The sequence below is a fragment of the Rhinopithecus roxellana genome, chromosome 9 (assembly GCF_007565055.1).
Source record: "Rhinopithecus roxellana isolate Shanxi Qingling chromosome 9, ASM756505v1, whole genome shotgun sequence".
In the NCBI taxonomy this organism is placed as follows: Eukaryota; Metazoa; Chordata; class Mammalia; order Primates; family Cercopithecidae; genus Rhinopithecus; species Rhinopithecus roxellana.
This window is the reverse complement of record NC_044557.1, coordinates 96,481,789-96,500,617: the sequence shown is the minus strand read 5'-3', so window position 1 is coordinate 96,500,617 and position 18,829 is coordinate 96,481,789. Positions and strand designations below refer to the sequence as shown.

The 18,829-nt window shown below is 37.9% G+C and overlaps 1 protein-coding gene across 22 annotated transcripts in view; it reads right to left on the bottom strand.

Moving 5' to 3' along the window:
- Positions 1-355: 355 nt before the first annotated feature.
- The window catches only part of FAM49B (family with sequence similarity 49 member B), a 175,945-nt gene continuing 157,471 nt past the window's right edge, over positions 356-18,829 (bottom strand). For 21 of the 22 annotated variants that reach the window (XM_030938035.1, XM_030938048.1, XM_030938042.1 and 18 more), the window contains 7 exons: positions 16,305-16,441; positions 14,964-15,041; positions 12,867-12,983; positions 11,544-11,623; positions 9,981-10,107; positions 7,572-7,642; positions 356-2,961 (listed from right to left, as the gene is read on the bottom strand). In XM_030938035.1, the coding sequence (XP_030793895.1) occupies positions 2,898-2,961; positions 7,572-7,642; positions 9,981-10,107; positions 11,544-11,623; positions 12,867-12,983; positions 14,964-15,041; positions 16,305-16,441 (674 nt within the window). In that variant the 3' untranslated portion in view covers positions 356-2,897. The remainder of the gene's footprint in view (positions 2,962-7,571; positions 7,643-9,980; positions 10,108-11,543; positions 11,624-12,866; positions 12,984-14,963; positions 15,042-16,304; positions 16,442-18,829) is intronic. The other variant, XM_030938047.1, reaches the window with a different exon arrangement.

Genomic DNA, 18,829 nt, shown 5'->3' with positions numbered 1-18,829 from the left:
TGAGATCATGCCTACCCCCGAATAAGGACAGACATGAGAACTACAGATAGAGTTGGCAGAGAAGATGCCTGCTTGCTCTCTCTGGCAATCTGAATAGCAAGTACTAGATCTGAAGTTGAATCATCTTGCGGCCGCAGCACTGTCTCCTTTGATGACACTGCAGCCCTCGCCGTCCATCACACTATGTTGTCAGATAACCCTACTCTTGGATCTAGTGGAGGGTGAGGAACATTCTTTCTGGAAAGGGCCAGACAGTAAATATATTTTAGCTTTTGAGGGCCATATGGTCTTTGTCACAACTCAATTCTGCTGTTGTGCAAAAGTTTCGATAAATGTGTCAACAAATGAGTGAGGCTTAGGTTCCAATAAAATTTTATTTATGAACACTAAAATTTGAATTTCATATGCTTTTCTCATGCCACAAAATATTATTCTTTTCATTGTATTCAACCTTTTTAAAAACCATTTATAGCTCACAAGCTGTACAAAAACAGATGGTGGGTAAATTGGCCCAAAGACCGGTTTGCTAGCCCCTGGGCTAAAGAGATTTGTCCACTTATTCTTCAACATGCAGAGTGTGAACTATGTGAACTGCATAGGCCACAGCAATCTTACTGCATCCATTCCAGCTGCGTCATTATTTTTGATTTGTATTCATTCAGTCCACCGAAGCATTCACTTGGCACCTCTCCAAATCCAGGTGCTGTGCAAGATCCTTCCTTGGGACACTGAAGGAAAATCAGACATGGCCCTTCTCTCAAGTTCGCATACTTTCCAGTATCCAGATACTACGGCTCTTTTAGAATCAGAAAACACAGCCACATGCGCAGGTAAGTATCAGAGATGTTTTACGAGATACATGTATCAGATTCTTAAGGCTGCTGTACCAAAATACCACAAACTGCATGGCTTAAAACAACAGACACTTATTCCCTCACAATCCTGGAGGCCAGATGTCTGAAATCAAGATATTGGTAGGGTTGGTTCCTTATCGAGACTCTGAGATAATCTGTGACAAGCTTCTTTCCTAGCTTCTAGCGACTTCCAATTCTTAGGGTTCTTTGGCTCATAGATGCATTGCTCTAATCTCTGCCTCCATCTTCACATGGCTGTCAGCTCTGTATGTCTATTTCCCCTTCTTTTCTAAGAGCTGGTCATTGAATTCAGGGCCCACCCTACTACAGGTTGATCTCATTTCCCGATCCTTGATTTCATCTGCAAAAACCTTTTCCAAATAAGGTCACACGTGCAGGTTCCCAGTGAATGTATCTCCTGGGGGTCACTATTCAGCCCATTACACTATTCTTAGAAGATGCCTAGAAGGATATGGCCAATGTTATCCAGAAGGCTCCATGAAGGAGGTAATAGAAGATAACCCTTCAAAGATGAAAGCTGGCGTTCATTAGATGGTCACAAGGGCAGGAAGGGAATGTCAGGTTCAGGTACCAGCCAGACCAGAGTTAAGGAAGTGACATCACATGGGACAATCTGTGAACAGCAAGCAGTAGGGCCTGGCTGCAGAACAGGGTGTGAAGTGTGGGAGCAGTGAGCAGGAGGGCCAGAGAGATCAGCAGGGATGTGATCTTGAGAAGCTGTGTGTGCCATGATCTGGCCCTATTCATTCAGAAGGGTCTGATGGAAGCCTCTGTGATTCTCTTCCATGGTTAAGCATTTTAATTGTATCATACCTCGGATATTCCTAAATATTTAAAACACTGGCACGGTTGAACTAGACAACCTTTAAGCAGTTTCTTCCAACCGTGAGATTTAGATTTCATGATTTAGGTTTTATGATCTCAAACTGAAAAACATGTTAGTTTTCCACCACTAGTGAGATCATGGCCTCTGCTTTTCTCCTAGGAAGTCCCTCTTATAATCACTCTCTTCCCAGGATGAAAGGGCTACTCTGCCTTCACGTTGCTACCCACTCTCGGAGAATCAAGCTAGGATGCGGTTTTCCTTTCATTACTTCATCCATACAAGAGTAAATCAAGAATAAAAGTCCAGTTAATGAAAAGATCACTGGTCTTAATATACTTAGCAAAATTTTAAAGGCAATTAAAATTATATACATAGACAATGATAAAAATTCTAATGAAAAGACCCGGCTCTCCCCTCAAAGAAAACATCATGTAATGTATATATGCATTCCATAAAAACATACATGGGGAAAACTTTAGAAGCCTAAAAACAAAACATCAGTAAACCAAGCCACACTTAGAAAAATGAAAGCTGATTTTTATTTTATCATCAACAGCCATTCTTTAGACATGAACATGCATACGTAATATTCTACGCACACATCACAGTTTTTAACGTTAGTTAATAAAGGTTAAACACACAACATACATCCTTACAAAAAAAGTCAAAATGCAAACTTAAAACTTTAAACAAAAGTATTACTAATTTAAAAAAAGTTTGTGTTGGGTACCATTTGTACAACACAGTTAATTTAAACATTTTCATTTTGGTTGCACATGAAAAAGGCGGCAGTAGAAAATAAAGTCATTGAGGGTTTTTAAATAGCAGAATAGGCAGTTTTGCCATGCAGGAGAAGCAATATTAAATATTAGTTTCAAAAAAAATCCACATTTAAAAATATTTAGTTCAAGTCACAGAATTTTTCTCAGTAGAGACCCCAATGCAATGCATAATTAGCTGCCTTAGATGGCCTGTTTGAAAGGATGATATCCCTTCAGAGTGTAACTTTACTAATTTTGGCACAGAAAAGAAGTCTTAAGAACAAGAACATGATTAAAAAAGAGGGAAGAGGAACAGAGGAAAGAAATAAAAGCAAGAATAAATGAGATAGTAATTGCAATCACTAAAAAACTGTGCATTCTCAGTCATTGCAGAATACTGTCTTCTGTCTACAGCAGGTGCTTATTCCAGAATTGTTATTGCAGCATGGATTTAATTTGCTTGGAGGTAGTCTCATCATTCAAATGTTTTGTTGTGTACCTAAAAAAAGGAAAGAAAAAAGATCGGTTTTAGGAACTTAAAAAAGAATCAGTATCAGGTTCTCTAATTATGACAGGATGGGAAATTGGTCTCAGCAAAACTCTCAAAATTATGGCTTCTCATTGTAGCTTTAACCCTGTTCAGGTTCTGCACAGCCTGTCATCCTCACTCCCTTTCTAACTGAATAGCCAGTAGCTATTTAATTGAATTACAACTACATTTGCTGAGATGATTGGTTAACCTCTCAAGTAAACAATCAGCTGTAACTTCTCAGTCAGAAGAAAATGCTGTTCTATCCAAGAGGCTGGCAAATTATAGCCCATGGGCCATCCAAACCACCAATTTTTGTATGGACTGTGAGCTAAGTCTATTTTTTAACCTTTTGGATGACGGGGGGGGGGGGGGGGGGGGGCGGTGAGCAAAGCAAGACAGAAAAATAGTAATATTTCATGTGTTATTGTGGAAATTCTACAAAATTCAAATTTCAGTGCTTACATATAAAAATTTTATTGAAACACACATGTTGAGTCATTCATGTACCATCTATGGTTACCTTCTTGCCATGGTGGCAGAGGTGAGGAGCTATGAGAGAAACCATGTGGCCCACAAAGACTTTAATATCTACTTACTCCCTGGCTCTTTACAGAAAAGTATTCCAACCCCTGTTCTATTCTGTATTTAAGATGCGTCAATTACTACAGCTGTTATATCTCTAAAATGTCTCAATTCTCCAAGTGCCTTATTTCTAGGCATGTGTTTTGCTACATGCATGCAAATCCAACATAAGAATTCAAAAAAAGAATCACAAAGAGTGATAATTATAAAGATTCACGACAGTATTCCCTTAAGCGGTAAAAATCCACTAAGCAAGCCTATGTCTCAGGCACTGTTCAAGGAGCTTACAACCCAGCAGACGGAGAAAGATAATGATACACTAATATTAGTGACAAGGTAAAGCCTAGCGGCAAAGGAGTATAACAAGAAGAGAAGTATAACAAGAAGAGGCTACATACAGAGACAGGGAAAGACCATCTCACATGGACACCCAAAAGCCACACATAGTAAGGAGTCTAGAGATTATTTTAAGTGCAATAAAAGCCAGTGGAGCATATTAAGCAGGAGAGGGGTGTGATGTCACTTAAGTTTTATCATTCTGGCTGTTGAGGGTGAGCTGTGGGGAAGAGAAGGAGCAGCAGGGAGGCATTAAATAAGGGGGCTGTTACTGAGCACCAAGTGTGAGATGATCAGATGTCAAGGCTTGGGCCAGATTACAGCAGCATGGAGACAGGTGTTCAATGTGTGGGTGTGGACTATATTTTGGAGATAACCCAGACAGACTAATTTGGTTCACAAGAATTCCACATATAATCTTAAGGACTAGATCTTTTTTTCTAGAGACAAGGTCTGGCTATAATACCCTGGCTGGCCTTCAATTCCTGGGCTTGGGCAATTGAGAGCCCAAGTAATCCTCCTGCCTTGGGCTCACAAGTAGCTGGGATGACAGGTGTGTGCCACCATGCCCAGCTAGGACTACATCCTTTTCAGCAGGTCCACACAGATCATCTTTCTGTGTTTAAGAAATTTAAACCCAATTCCTATTAGGTTCATTTCAAATTAATTTAAAAACTGAAGAACGCTTATTAAGTACCTGATATACTGTCTACAATGTTACTGAGAAGTCACTCCCAAACTGTTCTCATGTTTTTGAATAGGTATCAAGAGTGCCTGGCACATAACTGGTGCTCAACAAATATTTGTGGAAGGAAGACAAAATAAGCAGCCAGGTTGGAAAAAAAAACCAAAAAGGAATATTTACATTAAATGCTAAGTGATGTTGCAAGGATTTAACCTTTTTGTTCTCTTTATGTAAAGTATACGCAATTACACGAAATCCTACAGATGTCTCGAAGTTCTCAAAATCCATTTCTTCATTTGTTTCTCCCCCACTTCTTTATACAACTAAATAGTGGAAAAAGCCAAGTAATGTGCACAGTAAAATTTCTACTGCAGAGTAATTAAAAGTATCACTACTCAGCAATGTACTGTACTATTCGAGGAGTGGTAAGTGTTTTCCTCTCTACCCATGATGCAAGTTCTCGTTTCTTCTGTGGGATGTGATCTTAGCTTCCTTCTTTGGACAATTCCAATCCAGAGCACACTGCATCACCGCACTCATTTATCAACGCCAATATTATCTAATATATGCTAAAATAAAACATGAAGATATATGGCGTTATTTTCCTTTGTGCACAAAAACAAAATTTTTTTCCAAGTGCATGACTGTTCTACTAAAGAAAACCAATTATTATTTACCTTTACTCTTAAATTTAATAAAGAAGACAATTATCTACTACTGAACCTGAACTCCCAGTTCTCTTTCTTTCCCTCTTATGATTAAATGTATTTGGTTCCATTTTTCCACCTGTAAAATGGACATATGACTTGATGCCTTCTCTTAGTAGCACAGGAAGTTCTATATAAATAATTACTACAGAAAAGCATTCAAAACAAACATATACATGCATATGGAATTATTCTCTCATTTAAAATCTTTTGGTCACTAAGTTCTATTTGGTGGAGGTGTGTAACACTCGTGTAGTACTTCTGGGGTTACAAAATGCTTTCTAAACATGTGCTCTCAGTAAAACATATTAAAGGCTAGATGGATTTACTTTAAGAAATATTTTTCAAAGTATCAGCATTATCTGTATCAGCTAGGGTATTTGTTTAAAAGGAAAGTGCCTGAATCCCAAGTCAGACCTGATTTTGTTGTTTCTAAAAGCAACATTTTATTTTCTAGTTTCCATTATCTATTACAAAGGAAAGAAAATGTACCAAACTGACAGGTGACTCTTGCCTCCATGTTGCTTTCCTTCCCTCCCCTCTCCCTCAAACACAGATTACTCTGTGGGAGACTTCAACCCTGTCTTTCACTCGCCATCACTGCCCTCCTCTGCTTTCATTCTAAGGAAAAGGAAACTGAACTACCCTTAAAGTGAAAAGTAGGATTCTGAGTTAGGCATACTACCTTCAAGCTGAAGAAAGAATCCTAAAACCTCCTAAATCTCAATTACCTCTAAGTTTTTAACAAAGATTTCCTGCCACTTGCTGGCTTCAAAGAGCCTGACCAATCAAAAAGACAACGGCTTGGGAGAAAAATCAGGCTGCCTGAGACACAGGGAGTATTCAGAAAGAAACCAAGGAGGAAAGACTCATGATATCATTAAATATTGGCAAAAGCACTGAAGTATGCATTGTAAAAACCACAAGAATACAGAATTCTAAAAACTAGGCTTATGGTTAAAATAGTTTGACATTATAAGGATTTTAAATTATGTTCCTTAATCTTACTGATGTTCATTTAGAATAGATCACCTTTATTCAGGCAGTAACCGCTTATGCAACACTTTCCATAATCTTTTAAAAACTATTTTTAAACATTTTTTCATAATCTTAATAAAATCATTTGACAGTTCCACTTAGCTGAAATGATACAGCCTACATTTTATGTGGTAAATATCATTCTATAAATATTTCTGTGTTCATGTAATTTTTGTGTTTAAACCCCCAAAAAATCAAGTAATGGGATGTCATCTTTTATGTCATGTGAATACTACCAATGAAATCTCTGCAGTCAAATATTATAAAATACTGAGATTTTCATTTAAAAATGTTCTAGCAGCTGGGCACAGTGGCTCATGCCTATAATCCCAGCACTTTGGGAGGCCAAGGTGGGTGGATCACTTGAGGTCAGGAGTTTGAGACCATCCTGGTCAACATGGTGAAATGCCGTCTTTATTAAAAATAGAAAATACAGGCACACGCCTGTAATCCCAGCTTCTCAGGAGGCTGAGGCAGCAGAATCACTTGAACCCGGGAGGCGGAGGTTGCAATAAGCCAAGATCGTGCCACTGTACTCTAGCCTGGGTGACAGAGCAAGACTCCATCTCTAAATAAAGAAATAAATAATGTTCTGGCATTCGTAGAAGTTTGAGCAACTAACTTAGGTAAAACTAATCTAATAACAGACATTAAATAATGACTACTTAATTTTTATTATAAGAAATACATAAAAATAACAGAACACAAGTCTGAACACAAATGTAATTACGTTCTATTAAGAGGAAAGAGCTAGTTACAAGCCACTTTGTATGATATTATTTTGTAAAAAGATAACTACTACATAGAGCTATTATCTACATATGTAAAGAAAAAACTCTGGAAGGCTATAGGCTAATAGTGGCTTATCTCAAAATGGTGAGATTACATTATTTCTTTTTATTTATGCTTTCTGAATTTTATTTATAACTGGTATATAATACTTTTATTAAAAAAACAAGCAATCTCTGTTTCAAGAGAAGCAACAAGTAAAAGCCAAAATCTTCAACCAGAAAATGAAGCTGCTATTGTCATGTGTCCCACACATTCCTCATCGTAGAATACTGTCACCAGTGTTTGGAAGCAAGACTATCAGTAAACAAAATAGGATCTTCACATTTCCAGCTTGAACACTTATTTTTATATCCTATTCACACTTAATGCCTTTTCTTTACATAAACCATTTTCCTTACAGATTTCTTCTGTACATATGTATGCATACATATACACACCTGAGAGCATTTAGAAGACCTTCTACACTATTAGGAGGTTGGTCCTTAAGAACTTTGATACAACCTTTCATCTAAAGAAAAAGAAAACAGAAAAGGTAAAGTAGCCATTTTTTTCATGTAACATTCCTTTTCAAAATAGTAAAATAAACCAAGACCATAACTATGGAACCCAAGAGATAACATACTATGTCAAATTAATTATTCTTAGAACAGAAAAAAACCCAACCTAGGTGTTACTATTCTCACTTAGTCAGTGAGAACAAAATCAGTCAAACTAAAGTACCACACATGCAATGAAAAACAAAGGGTTTGCTAAGGGAAGACTTCCTGGAAAAGGCGCTGAGTGGCGATTTAAAGGACAGAATGGGCCAGGTGTGGTGGCTCACGCCTGTAATCCCAGCACTTTCGGAGGCCGAGGCAGGCAGACCACAAGGTCAGGAGATCGAGACCATCCTGCCTGACACGGTGAAACCCCATCTCTACTAAAAATACAAAAAAATTAGCCAGGCGTGGTGGCAGGCGCCTCTAGTCCCAGCTACTAGGGAGGCTGAGGCAGGAGAATGGCATGAACCCTGGAGGCGGAGCTTGCAGCGAGCCGAGACTGCACCACTGCACTCCAGCCTGGGTGACAGAGCAAGACGTCATCTCAAAAAACAATAATAAAATAAAAAATAAAGGACAGAATGAGTATGTTAAAGAAAACAGGAGCTTTCAGGTAGAGAAACCCCACAGAATAAAGTATCACACAGAGCACAGATAGGAATTTTTCAGTGCTGGACCTGGAGTTATGAGAGGCTGAAAGTCAGGAAGAGTCATATGAACTGTTATGCCTGGCAGCAGGGGACTCACAGGTTATTTTAAAAGGTAACCACTTGATGACAATGGTATTTAACATATATTAGCCTGGTTATTGTAAAAAAGCATAATACAGCAGAAAGAACACAGGCTTTGGAAGCCAGAGAAATGTGGGTTCTACCATTTTCTAGCAATTTTTTTTTTTTTTTGAGATGGAGTCTCGCTCTGTCACCCAGGCTGGAGTGCAATGGCGCGATCTCAGCTCACTGCAACCTCTGCCTCCTGGGTTCAAGCGATTCTCCCACCTCAGCCTCCCAAGTACCTGGGACTACAGATGTGTGCCACCATGCCCAGCTAATTTTTGCACTGTTTTTAGTAGAGACGAGGTTTCACCATTTTGGCCAGGCTGGTCTTGAACTCCTAACTTTAGGTGATCCGCCTGCCTGCCTCAGCCTGCCAAAGTGCTGGGATCACAGGCATAAGCCACTGCACCCGGCCTACTAGCAATTCTATTACTTAATCTGCTAAACTTTAGTTGCCCTGTCAGTAAAGGGAGATGACACCTAACATCCTTAAGAGTATTTTCAGAGTCACAAGGGAGAACAAATGTAAAATTCCTGGGACATGGCAACCATACAGTAAATATTAACTCATTTCTCTTTACATATGACAAGTGTACATATCATATGTAGGCAGGAAGCTTGGCTAGCAATCAGTAATCAAGATCCAAAATGCTAAGAGCCTAAACTAGCTATGAAAGGGAAACAGGAAGACAATTCTCACCAAACATTAAAGAACTAGATGTGAGAGGGTGGGGAAAGAAACTATGACGTAGAGAAATTAGAAAACTATTTCTAATACAAACTTTTACAGAGAAAAGAAAAGCAGAGAGCCAACTATAGTCACAAATTATTATGACTGGGTAGGGGAGCGAAAATACATAAAGTCTTCATTTTTTTCCACTGGAGCATCACTACTGGCTGTCTTTTTAATTTCAAGACAGGGTCTCTCTCTTGTCACCCAGACTGAATGCAGTGGTGTGATCATGGCTCACTGCAGGCTGGAACTCCCAGCCTCTCAACGTAGCTGTGACTACCAATGTGTGCCACCACACCTGGCTAATTTTTTTCTTTTTTTGTATAAATGGGGTCCTCACTATGCTGTCCAGGCTGGTCTTCTACTCCTGGGCTCAAGTGATCCTCCTGCTTCAGCCTGCCAAAGTGCTTGGGCTACAGGCATGAGCCAGCACACCTGGCAGCACTACTGACTTTTTATAAGTATTCTGAAATAAACATTTTATTTGAAATGGCCTTTGGCCAAAGGACATGATTCAAAATTTCTTATATTTAATTATTTATTTATATTGCCAAATATGTAGTAGAAGCCTTCCAGGAGGTACTCAATAGACGGTACAGTCATCCTTTGATCATTCTATTCCACCTGAATACAGGCCACAAGAAATACAGCACAAGGACAGAGGAGATGAAAGTCCACCATTTCACAAACTATAAATCTGAGTTTTGTGAGAGTTTGCTAGCTCTTATCATAAAATAAAATCCTATGGTTTCCATGGAGAAACTCGTTTGAAATTACTTACATAAAACAATAACTTACATCAATTTTGGAAGTTTTAGCAAATGCTCCCACTGGATGTACGTGGTCATAGAGTATTATGACGCCCACCATTACCCTCAAGCAGAATGACACTGTCTCTTCATTTGTAAATCTGCTTCTGTATTCCCTGAAGAGTAGATAAGATATGCATGGAAGAAGTGCATTACAAAATTCTTTTTAAAACACATGCACAAGAAAAACCTCTTCTGGAATATTTTATTCAAATTTCTATCAATCAGTTGAATGCAGTATGTTCACAAGTAGCTACACTGATACATTCAAATCTTATGTCTGTTTTCCTTTCCATATCAACCCCCTGAAAGAGATACAAAATTCTTTAATGAGGTGATTCACCTTTAAGCTGATGCTGACTTGCCGCTTTGATCTCTAAAAGGGATACTAACATTATGCCCCTTACTCCACAATGAGATCCCCAGAGAGATGAGAAGATGGTGAGGGGAGCAGTCATCACCCATGTATTCTGGTTTCTATAATATCTGCACCCACATTAGTGTATTACTCCTCTGCTAGACTGATAGCAACAATTTTAGAGAATGGGTGCTACATAAAGGCTGTTACCACCTATGATGAAAAATCACTAGCTTAATAGAGCAAGCAGGTTTGCTATTTAGGGGCTATCTCGATCTAAATACATTATAGTATTACTGGATATCAATTTTACTAAAACTCAATCATATTCTCCTCTCATTTGTGAAAAAGAAAACTGAACTTTTATCTATATACAGAAGGCAGTATATCACAGCAGAAAGAGTACGGGACCAAGACAGAGACATCCAAGCACATGGATAGTGTCCCTTCATTTCCCAGGACCTTACTGCCTGAAGCTGGTGGTGGGGGAAGGAAGAGGATTATGATAATTGTTGCCCTCCTATCTCGTAAGGTTTTCTAATGAGAAGATGTACAGTATAGTGCTTTGGACCATCGTATATGTGGCCCATTGTTGACCAAAACGTCATTAAGCAGCACATGACTGTATTTATTATTCTGGAATCCAGGAGGAGATTCTTTCTGCCTGCTAACAGGAAAAATCCAGCCAGGACACACTGTATCCTACATCATAAATGCTTTAGATGGGAGAGAAAAAAAGAGAGAATTCAGGTTCGTGTTGAAAAAAAACAAAAAAGAGAAAAAGAGATAAACAGAAGAATAATTCCAGCCCTTTGGCAAAAGGGTAAGATTCTTTACTAAATATGGAAAAAGAACATTTATGGTGAGTATAACCAGGGAGCTTTAAAGCTCTTTTCCCACATCCCAGCCATGAAAAAACCACCACCACATTTGTGTTCTGAGAAGAGAACTAAGAGTCTGAGTCAGACTGACTAGTCTGAGGTACCTGAAGACCAACTAACTCCATTTTATACTTAACCAGAAGTTACATTAAATAGCCAAATTATTTTAAGTTTGTTCATATATTAATATTCAATATTTGGAATATACTTACTTTCTACCTTCCAGATAAAACATGTTCATATATGAACATGTTTCGAAATATCAGTCATCTCAACAGCACTGTTAAAGTGAAAAAGATCAGCTGATACTCACGGTGTTTCCAGCATGACTCTGCATACACTAGCCATGGTGCTTAAACAATCTGTGGTATTTTCTATCGGTAAATTTTTATTCTGTAGAAATATATGAAGAACAAAAAAAGTAAAAGTAACAAACAGTTATTACTTAAGCACAATTTAAAATTTAGCATAATATGAAAAATTGGCAACTTTAAAACCTGGTTCCTACTACTAATTTTCTAAATAATGCACTAGACTCTAAGCAACTGTTCCAAGCACTGGGGATACAGCTATGAGCAAGATAGCGAAGGCAGTACTCTTCTGAAAGGCACTTGCATTTCAGCTGTGTAAGAACAACTGCAACAATGCAGACAGTGGGTCAAAGGTGTAGAGTTTTGCAGGCTATGCAATAGTTGGATTTTATCCTAAGGGTACTAGGAAGTCACTGGGAACATTTTACATGGAGGAGGGAGGGAACATGGTTTATGTTTTAAGATTACTTGGCTGCTCTATGGAGAAAGGACTGTACTGGGGCAAGAGTGGAGGAAATAAGAATGGTCAGGACACAAATGCAGTAATCCAGATGACAAGTCTGATGTGGCTGGTGGCAAGAAAGTAACTTTTCATATTCATGATATATTAGTATTTTGGAGGGAAAGTCAACGAGACTGTTTGATGGAATACATGTAGGGAGTGAGGTATGGAAAGGAATTTAGGATGATGGCCAGGCGTGGTGGCTCACGTCTGTAATCCCAGCACTTTGGGAGGCCGAGGCGGGTGGATCACCTGGGGTCAGGAGTTCGAGACCAGCCTGACCAACATGGAGAAACCCTGTCTCTACTAAAAATACAAAATTAGCCAGGCATGGTGGCACATGCCTGTAACCCCAGCTACTAGGGAGGCTGAGGCAGGAGAATCGCTTGAATCCGGGAGGCAGAGGATGTAGTGAGCCGAGATCGTGCCATTGCACTCCAGCCTGGGCAACAAGAGTGAAACTCTGTTTCAAAAAAAAAAAAAAGAAAGGAATTTAGGATGACGTAACTTGTAAGTTGTTGCCTGCACTGGTACTATTAATTGAAAGAGCAAAAACTAAAGAAAGGGCAGGGTTGTAAAAGGCAAGCCAGAGTTTGGTTTGGCCGATCCATCAGGTATCACTGAGGTGTCAACCACTCCAGAGACACTGCAAATAGGTGGACAGGTGTGCACAAACGGGCCTCAGAAAAAAGTCAGGACTCAACACATACATCTGGGAGTCTGTTGGCTTCAAGATGGTATTTAATGTCTTGGGCTTGCTGAGATCACGTCTGCAACAGGAGGATGAGTAACAACACAGAGCAACTGCCTAGGCAATGCTTACCTCTGACACAAATTTTGTTGTGGCATCACTCAAGGTTTTCAGCATTGGAGTTGCCTCAGCATAAAACAAAGACATTCGATTTGCCAATTCATTATTTACTTCATTTTCTCCTTCTGCCTGTGGGGAAGGTAAAAGCACTCGATGTTAGTTCACAAATTATTACATACAATAACAATAACAAAAGGACCCAGGCAGGGTACCTGCCTCAATTACATTTTAGACTCTCATGTATCGATAATACTTAAATATTCTTTAAAAAAAAAAAAAAGTTATTTTTTTTTAAAGATTAACCTCTTCAAAAATATTTTAAATGATATTAAGGAATTTAAATAAAACCTTGATGAGCTGTCTACTACATACAAGAGATTCTAAATGTTATGGAGGACAGAAAAATGATTATAAAATTGTACCCTGTCCTCCATCATGAACAATTAAGTATCCATACAACATCCACGGTAAGATTCTAACAGGTGATAACACAAAAAGGGAGTCAGAGGAACATTAAGTTGGAGTAGAAGAAACTAAGGAGAAGAAGAGTTATCCTTTTGCAGGTGATATTGGGCAGATAAACAAGGTATTCCAATCTGGCAGGGGAAAGAGTACGTTTCCAAATGACTCCCTAAAGAGTAATTCAGCATATTCAGTGTAATAAGTGGCTGCAACCAATGAAAGATACAGGTTGGGGTCAGACTGTATTGTATAGTACCTTAAATGCTAGCCTAAGTTCGTATTTTTCTTCCATATGGAATGGGGAGCCATTTAGAGTGTGAGATGAAAGGAATGACAACTAAGTCAATTTCCTTAAGAAAATTAACTGATCATCATGGGCGGATTGTAAGAAAATGGAAAAAGACTTGTAGGTCTGAAAATGAGTTATGCTGTGTAGAATGACTGCCAGAAAGAGTGGGAATTAGGCTCTCTGTTGGAACAGTGGGAGGAGGAGATGGAAAAGGATGGAGAAGACATTTCAGAGATATTTCTGAAAACAACTGGCTTTTACCTGTAATTATTGAGGGTAAAAGGAAGAACCAAGATGACTAATGTCTTTAGCCTTAAGTGATGGCAAGGATGGGTATAGTACAGGATTGGCTGCTTTGCTTTTATCTTATTTTATATGGTAGGTATGAAAAAGACAGATGCTAAGGTCAGTCTCACACCAGGAACTGGTCAATGCAAAAATCAAATTGATGCAAGTGACAGATGTTTCGTAAAGAGGAATCTTTTCCTCCAACTCAGTGCCTTAGTGCAAGTGCTTCCTAAAATATTTTTTCAAGGAAAAAGAAAATGAATGATAGTCTTTGATATATATGTATTTTAAATCTCTTATGCCACTTATCACTCCTTACATAGTTACAGTACTTCTCTATTAAACTATCTATTTGAAACAAAGGTTGATCTTTGAAATTTTTCAGACCAATTATAAGGTTCTCAGAATACACAAGAGAACAAGCTAGTATTTTCTTCCGCTCTAGTTTTACTTACAGTACTTAGTTCCTTGGAGGTAGAAAAGATAATAAACAGCTTAAGAGGAGGATGGTAAGAAGTTAACAGACCTAAAGAAGCCAGAAGAAATGCTATACTAGCCAAGGAGCAGGCACAAGCCATTTTCTCAAACAGCCATATCAGGCACAGATGTGTTAACAGACCATGACCTCGCTATCCCCTCGTGCCAGCATTAACCATTAATTTCTTGGAAACTGACTTGGGTTCAAGATTTCTCTCCGAGAAATTAACTCACGATAATTTCCACGACTTCCATTCTACTAATACGGAGACAAAAAACTCGTAACTATGAACTCACAAAATTTCTGTACAGTTAAAATGAGAGTACATCGTGAAATTTTGTAAGTATCAACGTTATACAGACAAGCAATTTTGTTGAAGTAGTTGTGGGAATTTAAGAGACTGTGAAGAAAACCAGGTAAATACCATACGGTTTGTTACAGTTTGCTTTTCTTCCTACCGCTGTGGCTGCCCATAGTTACTAACTTTATTACTAGCTTTAACGCTATCTGAATGAACAAACAAAATAATCAAATGAACAGGCTGAGCACTAAGTTATTCTTACCATCCCCCTAATTCAAAGCATTAACTTACCGGTACATTGTTAATCCTCATACGACTCAATGTTCTTCTATAATAGCTGAAATCATTCTGTATGGCAGGATTTGTCATCTGAATAAGACATTTGTGGGAAAAAAAATGTTATGTACTAAACGCTAATGTAAAAAATTAAGTGAAAAATCTTCAGTTTTAATTAGTATAAAACATTGCATAATTCATGGTATCATTTTAAGAACTAGAACTGGTATAATCTAAGGTGGCTTACAACTGTATTCAGTCCTTACTGAACATAACAAAACAAAAGACCGCAGGCAGTATACTTTCCCTTTTCTTTTCAGTTAATTTCAGGTAATGTACTAAAAAAGCTTGTTTATCAAACAAAAACAAAAAGGACTGTTTGGGCACTTGTTTTTAGTTACTATGATAAAAGTATGTATATATGGTCAACAGAGCAATCCTCAACCTAGAATTTTACATACAAATCTGACTGTGATACAATTATAAAATGCTGAAGTTTGGAATCCAGCTCTTCCATTTTCTAGACAGGGTACCAGAGGCCCTGAAAAATCAAAGGACCTGCCCAACATCTCATGACTGGGGTTACTGTGGCAGAGTATAAACTGGAACTCAGGTCTCTTGATATGAGACCTAGTGCTTATTCCTTTACATTCATTCTTTTTAACAACAAGGTATTTATAGTTCCAAATAGTATAAACAATGACAGATGAAAAAAGAAGCAGAAAGAAAGGAAGAAAGCGGGAAAGAAGGAAGGGAGAAAAAACAAATTTTAGCAACATTTTAATATAAAACAGTGTTGAAAAACGGGGGCAGGGGGTGTGAGCAGAAAAGAAAAAATATTAGAAAAGAAGCTCAACATTTTGTTTCGGAGATAATTTTTAAACAAAGTTAAATGAAGACTGCTGAGACGGTGTGGATCACCTGAGGTCACGAGTTCCAGATCAGCCTGGCCAACGTGGTGAAACCCCGTCTCTACTAAAAATACAAAAATTAGCCAGGCATGGTGGCACATGCCTGTAATCCCAGCTACTCGGGAGGTTGAGGTGGGAGAATCACTTGAACCCAGGAGGCAGAGATTGCAGTGAGCTGAGATCACACCACTGCACTTCACCTTGAGTGACAAAGCAAGACTCTGTCTCAAAAAATAAAAAAAGATTGAGACTGAATACTCAGTAATTTGCTCTTTGCCATATATCAAAAGACTAGTCATAATTTCTAAATCCAGTTTTCCATTTTTATTAAGGTCTAGCAGACATCATTTAAATATGTTTTAACAATGTTTCCCGGCTTTTTCTCCCAGTACTCATTAAAAGATTCATGATTTTCATAACAATCAGGGCCAACAGATAATTCTACCTTGAGTTCATCAAACCGGAGTGTGAAATGAAGAATTTCTGCGAACTGTTTAGCAAGAGCCTGCTCTCGCTCTAGATGCTGGGTGGGAGAATATGGGGTACTTGTTAAGGCTCCCAGAAGACCTCTTAATGCTGCTTCTAAAGAAAAAAATCGAAAAAAACATTAAGTTGTTTGTATCTGTGTGATATTTGTTTATTAAAAAATGAACAATTCATAAATGTTAATTCCCAGAAAAGTTCTCTTTAAAAAACAGATGATCTAAATATAATAAAAGCTAATTAAGAAGTTTAAATGTTGCCATTACTAATGTACTGCACACATTATGAATACCGTTTAACAAAATACCTTAAAGGGACTAATTCAAGGGTTTAAAGTTCTGTAAATCCAGACTGAAAACAGTGCAGAAGTGAATTTGAATTCAACACCAGAATCAAAGGGCAAATTTTATATTACTTTAATCATTTCACACAGTGTGAAATTTGGTTTTATGAAATGGTAACTATTATCTACAACTGAGTAACTTTCTTCAATGGCACTGTGTCCACACTGTTTGTATATGCCTATGAATCAATTACCAATTTCTCATACTTTGAATATGTTGTTTATTTATAAACACAAACTGTTTGCTTTCAGTTACTAAAGAGAACAAAATATGTGGTTCAATAAACTTCTTGTCTTAGAACTTGACATTTCAAGGCTACAATATAAATATTCTAATTCATTACATGAACAAAATGGTCCCTTTGAAATAAGTGCTACTTTTGGGATGCTAGGCTAATAAATACCGTGTTTGATAATGGAAATACTAAATAGTAATACTAATATTAAATACTAAATACTAATATTTCATTTCAATATTTCAAAAAGTCATAGAAATCAAACGAATTCAGTTACAGATCACAGAACTGGAAAATGCTGCTAGATTGCGATCAGAGAAAATAAGAGCTTACAGAGTTAAATTATGATCTGACATTAATAAATGTCAGATTAATAAACAAATATTAATGATAAATTTAAAACTTGTCAGGTCATCAGCCCGTAACTTACAATAAACCCCAGTTTTTCTATTTATGAAGATTTACGTATGAGTCAACATCTACTGTACAATGAATATAATCTCCCATTTGATTTTCACCATCAACTATGACATGGTCATTGCAGGTGGATCAAATGAGTTTCAAAGAGCTTAGAGCCCAAAGTTATAGCTAGTAAATGCTACGTATTTCTGACTCCAAAGCCCTATTCTTTCTACCACAATAAACTCTCTGAAATAAAGCAACATTGTAGGTAGTCTTCTGTAACCTCATAAAACATTAACCTCCTGATTACTACCAATAGTACCAATTACTTCTGTAACCCTACAAAACATTAATCTACTGATTAAAAACAACAGTAGGTACTTCTTATGTGTCTGTTAGATACCAGGTACTGAACTATCTCTTCACAGACATTATTTCTCATCCATATAATAACTCCAAATGACAGCTATTATCCTTTTTTTTCCCAGTAAGTCAGAAAATGTACTTACTGGCTACCCTGTGCCAAGCACTGGGAAAATGGATACAGACAGACATGCTCCCTGTGCTCGTATGGAGCCTTATTATATATAGAGAAGACAAATGATTACAGTTGTGATATGTGCTGAAAATAAGTACACAGTACAGTGGAAAGGTATAAAAATAAGACTTCATCTAACAGAAGGCCTAGGAAAAGATTTCCCTGAATAAGTGACTCCTGGACTGAGACTGAAGTATGTAGTAAGGATGAACATGGGTTTGCAGACAGAAAGGCAGGGAGCCAGACCCTGAACTGAGAAGAGCATGACACACTTGAGGAACTGCAAGACCACCAATGTAAGAGTACAGAGGGCAATTAGGAGGGTAACGAGGACTAATATAATTAATACACACAAAATTTGTGTACCACATTAAGTACTCCGGCTTTGGCATCCTAACGTCCCTGGAGAAATCATTTAAGCAGAGGAGTGGCATCATCAGATTAGCATTTTAAAATGCTACTTCATTTGCAGTGTGGAGCATGGACTGTAGGGGTATGGATGGTGTATCGAGGTGTAACAGTGGATGTGAAGAAGATCAATTAAAAGTCAAACATTTTGGGTTATACTTTAAAAATGGTTTACTTCTCCAAAGATTCAGTCTATCTGTTGGTGTTAAGTGGAAAACTAAGAGAGACACAGAACAGAAAAAAAAATTTTTACAAAATATTATTATAGTCTGTTAAAGAAAAAAAGAAAAATGCATTTGCCTAGACTTTATCAAGTCTCAGGGTTAATTTCAGCATTCCAAGTTCTCTACCACTTTTGGGATTGGAGTCAGGTTGCTTGGCTAGGTTGGGATGGTCAGTGACCATTAGTTGCAGAACTTTTGTCTATGAATGGCTGAGGCCCTCAATGGTAGATCTACGATGAAAGGGAAACTCAAGATGATAATCTGCTAATCTGCCTTTGAAGCCGCTAGATCAGCCTCACCCTGCAGGCCTGTGCCGGCACAAGTCAGTCCTACTAG